Below are 4755 nucleotides of genomic sequence, written 5' to 3' on the forward strand. Positions count from 1 at the left end.
GAATGCATGGATATTGGACAGTGACGAAATGATAATAAAGAAAGCATTAGAGTCAAGTTGGAGATGCATTGCATTAATTTAAAGGCTCGGAATGAAATGGCTTTCAATATCCGACTTTTTCAGCTTCGAAAAGTCGAGAGTAACTAATGACGGCATCACGTTTCCCTGCTGTGGTTTAGGCAACACCATTCACAATGGTATTAATGGCCCTTGCGCACTTCTCCCCTGACATTCAGCTACACTTGCTAAAATCGCCTCCCAAAACCGATTGAAATATTCTGAATTCACATCCGTCAAAGATATTCTGAAATATTTTGACGAATTACACTCAAAATTCAATTCAACTGAGTAGAATTGAAGTAAAACTGAGTATGGCATACAGAAAAAATAAAATGAACTGACTCAAAATGGTACTACATCTAATAATATAGGTATTAGTTGCAGATAAAAATACATTGGATGTACTTATTATGAAATTAGGTATGGAATTAACGAGTTTGGGTCAAGATCAACAATAAAAGAGTAACGGGAAAGAAATAAGGGAGCATGGTCTCATGGTCTTGGTCTGCTGCAACAACTGCTGGAGACTGGAGCGAGAGAAGAGAAGATTTCAACTCAACGTCTACCTGATCACCTGCTATCGTAAATGACTATCATTTCAAAAACAATAACATTGCTCAAAATCAGATTACTCAAAAAGCTTCAATCTGCAGTACTCTGTACCTCTTGGCAATTTACAAAAGGATAACGGTCATAGTCCAGTAGTGGCTTCTGATTTTCACAATCATTTACCAAATAATAGAGAAGGAAAAAAAACTGACCAACTACACGGTTTATAATAATATGAACAATGGAGAGTTAATTGCTTTTCAGCTCCCTAACTTGAAAGCATCTACAAATAGGCCTAAGCAAACACCAGCTTTCCAATAGTTAATCAATACAATCAAAGATTGAAGCCTCCCACTAGACGGAGATGGAGTCCTTTTGTACATGAGCATACCGACACCCTCGACTGCAGCAACTACAATACCAGCAACTAGAACATCCCAATCACCTGTCTGACCAAGTATTGTTGCAAGGGCATTTGCTGTGTAGAAACCTAGTAAAAGAAGGAAAACCTTCATAGGAAAATTCTTTCTAGCTGAATTTAACTTCTCTAAGAGTTGTCTACCAGCAGCAATCACTATCCTGCTTAGGCGCGTTTGCCCTATACCTGCTGTGTCCTCATTTATGTCATCGTCTTGGCCACCGTTGCTCGGAAATCCACCAGTATCTAAAGCAAGTGCTATTTTCCAACGAAACAGTCTCTCATAGAAGCTGCTCGACGTCAAAAGAAAAAAAAACTACGTCACTTAACTACAATTCTGCTTTTAGTAATCAAAAAAAAATTTAGTACAGTTCTCAACCCAATGAACATACAGGAACCCAACTCAGAAGCATTCATTCAATTTTACACATTTTTAAAAGTTTGCTTGAAAATTGAGAAGACACCCACATCACCACTAGAGAAGTTTTTCTTTATTATTACAGGTAACTCATCCATTATGGGTTTCAATGGAGACAAATATGCCCAATTAATTGGTTATAGATTATGATGGAATAAAACAAAATGATTCACCAAGTACTTGCTTCTTTTTATTCCGATGTAAGTGTTGACACTATTTTCATTACGGGTCATCAAAAACAACCTTTATCTGTCTGTAATCACAAAAGAAGATACTGTGATTTTGTTGTAGTACTTGACAGTTTACGCTCAAAAGACAATCCTATAAAGACAGGCACTCCTCACCAAGCCATACCAGATTACCAGCTAATGCACTCAACATGTACTGAGTATTTGAAAAGTTTGCAAATTGTGTTTCAAGGACTTATAGTGTGCTATACAGTAAATACTCAGCTCTGTGAAATTAAGGCAGTTATATTAAGGAGAAAGGATAATCTTATACGGAGTATCTTGTATATATTCTATGTTTCTTGCTTATACTGTGGCAGACTTGTAAGCAAGGTGATATTCCCCGCAATACACTGAAATAGAATCGCTTTTGGTTGGCCTTGCCCTTGGCACAATAAACAAAATGCCTTGAAGCAAACTCCAAGCATACATAACATCACTACCATGATGATTCTATACATTGGTGTTGTTAGAGAGTTTGAGTCGTTGGATCGTAAATGCTAAATTGAAGATACCAATATTAGTAGGGTGTATATATTACTCGCTCTGTCCCAGTCAATTGTTGTTTGGTTTTGGCACAAATACCAAGGAAAGAGGAGGGGACCAACTCTTAAATGACAAGTGGACCAAATTGAGTGTGACTGTGAATGATCAAATTGCTCATCAAATGCATTTCTAAAATAGAAATGAAAACAACTCACTAAGACACCCAAAATAGAATAGGACAACAAATAAACGGGACAGATGGAGCAGTATAAAGGTTGGCAAACCTGGGATACGAAAAAGAAGTCGATTTTGGGAAAAGATTAGTAGAAGCAGCTTGAATGATAGGAATTGTGGACTGAGTAAAACAAGTCCTGAAGGGCATTGCCGATACCGCCTGTAACATCCATCATTATATTACCCAGAAATACAGAAATTGAAACAAACCTCAAACATTAAAATGTTTGACTACAACATTAGTATTTGCAACCCCATCATAGAAAGAATAACAAGAATCAGATCTGAGTATCATAATGAAATCAAATGATACTTCTTATATTTGAAGCAACCAAAAGAGTAGTAATAGTAAAACAAAACAATTACTCCGTAATTACAAAAAAAAAAAAAAAAAAAAAAAAAAAAGGAAAAGTGGAATAAGGAAGGTTGCCTGTGAAAATGCAGAGAGTGAGAGAATCATGCTTGCTGGGTTTTAAACACCAATGGATGAATCAACAAGGAAAGTGCGCCATGGGAAACACCATATTTTAAGGTTGTTCTAAGTTCTAACCCTTTATGTTTCCCAACTTCTCTCCGGTGTCACGCCTGTCTCTTAACCCAAAGTAAAACTTTCTTTCTCCCTCATTTATCTACTGCGGAGTACGGTCGTCTACTTTATTTTCTAAAGTAAATAAACACCAACCAACGAGGAAGGAGAAACACAAATTCTCATTTGTGACGGCTTGTGACCGATACCGTTTCCTCTCATAAAATGTTTATTGAAAGGTGAGTAAAAAGCATATGGGGGTTGCCCACCTTGTCCCCTCGCCCTTTTTGTGAGAGGTCACAAGACTAGTTGAAGGAGAAATAAGCAACTCATGAAAGTTTACGGCTTACGGGTATAAAATTCACAAATTCTTGTTTAAGTCCGAGTTATCCGGACTAACTTTAACAAGTGGACCAAATACATATCAAATTATATGGTAAGTTGTCTAGAAAATGTCAAAGCTTTTATCTCTGTTAGCAACATATGGTAGTATTTAATTTGTTTTCAGATTTAAGAAGATACTCCATTTTAAGCAATACAAACTTGGTTTCGTGTAGTTTGGTTTGATCATTTTATGTCAATCGTTGCAAATAAACTACAATGAATAAGGTTATTCGTTGTAAATACGACGCTCGCTAGCTCACTCGTCAAAATTCCAAATAAGCACCAATTTGCAACCTGTTTATTCATTAAAAATGAATGCCAAGGTCACGAGGGTTCTCTCAACCATAGTACATCAAAACACAAATAAGCAAATACATTTCAAACTTGATACAACATAATCGAATAACTTAACCATCAAGATATCAGAGTAACATTCAATATATGTGAATTCAACCATCGATAATAGCATACGAGATGTTCAATGAGAATACCCAACCAAAACATCACTAATGATAACACAACCAGTGTAAACATTATGTGACATGGATAAACAATGGCCAACAATATAATACATGTGAGTGAAATTGTATCCATCTCCTTTGAAAGCATTTTAACATACAATGTACGGGATGTGGCTACTAATGACACACGCATACCTATGAATTGCATCTCACCACAAGTACAAATGATAGCATCCATCCCACCGATCGTATCGATACCAGGTGGCTTGCATATCACCCCTTAGTGCTCAATAGGACCAAAAGACATTAAGCATACAATCCAAAGCATATCCCTCAGTAAATGACATGTACAAAGCAACGTGATTATATAAGACTGTTCCGGGTGTAATTTCAGAGCAGATTTGTTACCACGTAAGCTTGTAGAATGATGACTTTGCTTGACTCTTCCTTTCGGCCTCTCCTGAAACAATGAACAAACTGAGGGCTCGGCTTGGCACCGAGCGAACTCACTCCGACGCTCAAGTCAGTAAACTTAAAAGGATTAAGTTGTGTGTTACTTGGCACAAAGTATATTGTAGAGAGATAAGGGAGTTTATACCAGATTAGTGTGTTTAATTGATTATTTGCGGATCCTTTCCTCAATGAGGGTTGAGGAGTATTTATAGACTTTCACCTTTTGTCACGTAGTGGCCAAGTGGCAGAGTAGGTGGAAAGACTGTTCTACCCTCGACCGAGGGACCCATGGCAGACCGGCGGGCCCTGTTGACTCCATGCCGAGGGGTCTTGGATGTGAGTACGCGGATGTGTATCCTACCGGCTAGTTGCCTAGCCGAGACCCAGTGACAGCCGACCGGGGCGTCGGTTAGGCTGTCCAAGGTGTTGACTAGCTGTGGATATCTTTGACCTTGCTCAAAATGTTGACTCGGTCAGCGGGTGCAGAATATGCCGCATCAATTTGCCCCCAGCGTAGTCTATGCCGTGGTATGGACCTT

At 38.2% G+C, this 4755-nt stretch overlaps 1 protein-coding gene across 1 annotated transcript; it reads right to left on the minus strand.

Moving 5' to 3' along the window:
* Window positions 1-650: 650 nt before the first annotated feature.
* Window positions 651-3091, minus strand: LOC141653749 (ycf20-like protein). The gene is made up of 3 exons (XM_074461597.1): window positions 2823-3091; window positions 2443-2552; window positions 651-1317 (listed from the first exon to the last, which is right to left on the minus strand). The coding sequence occupies exons 1-3, from the start codon at window positions 2850-2852 to the stop codon at window positions 870-872; spliced, it is 588 nt and encodes a 195-aa protein (XP_074317698.1). The 5' UTR covers window positions 2853-3091; the 3' UTR covers window positions 651-869.
* Between the last annotated feature and the right edge of the window lie 1664 nt (window positions 3092-4755).

Source organism: Silene latifolia, chromosome 4 (assembly GCF_048544455.1).
Source record: "Silene latifolia isolate original U9 population chromosome 4, ASM4854445v1, whole genome shotgun sequence".
Lineage (NCBI taxonomy): Eukaryota > Viridiplantae > Streptophyta > Magnoliopsida > Caryophyllales > Caryophyllaceae > Silene > Silene latifolia.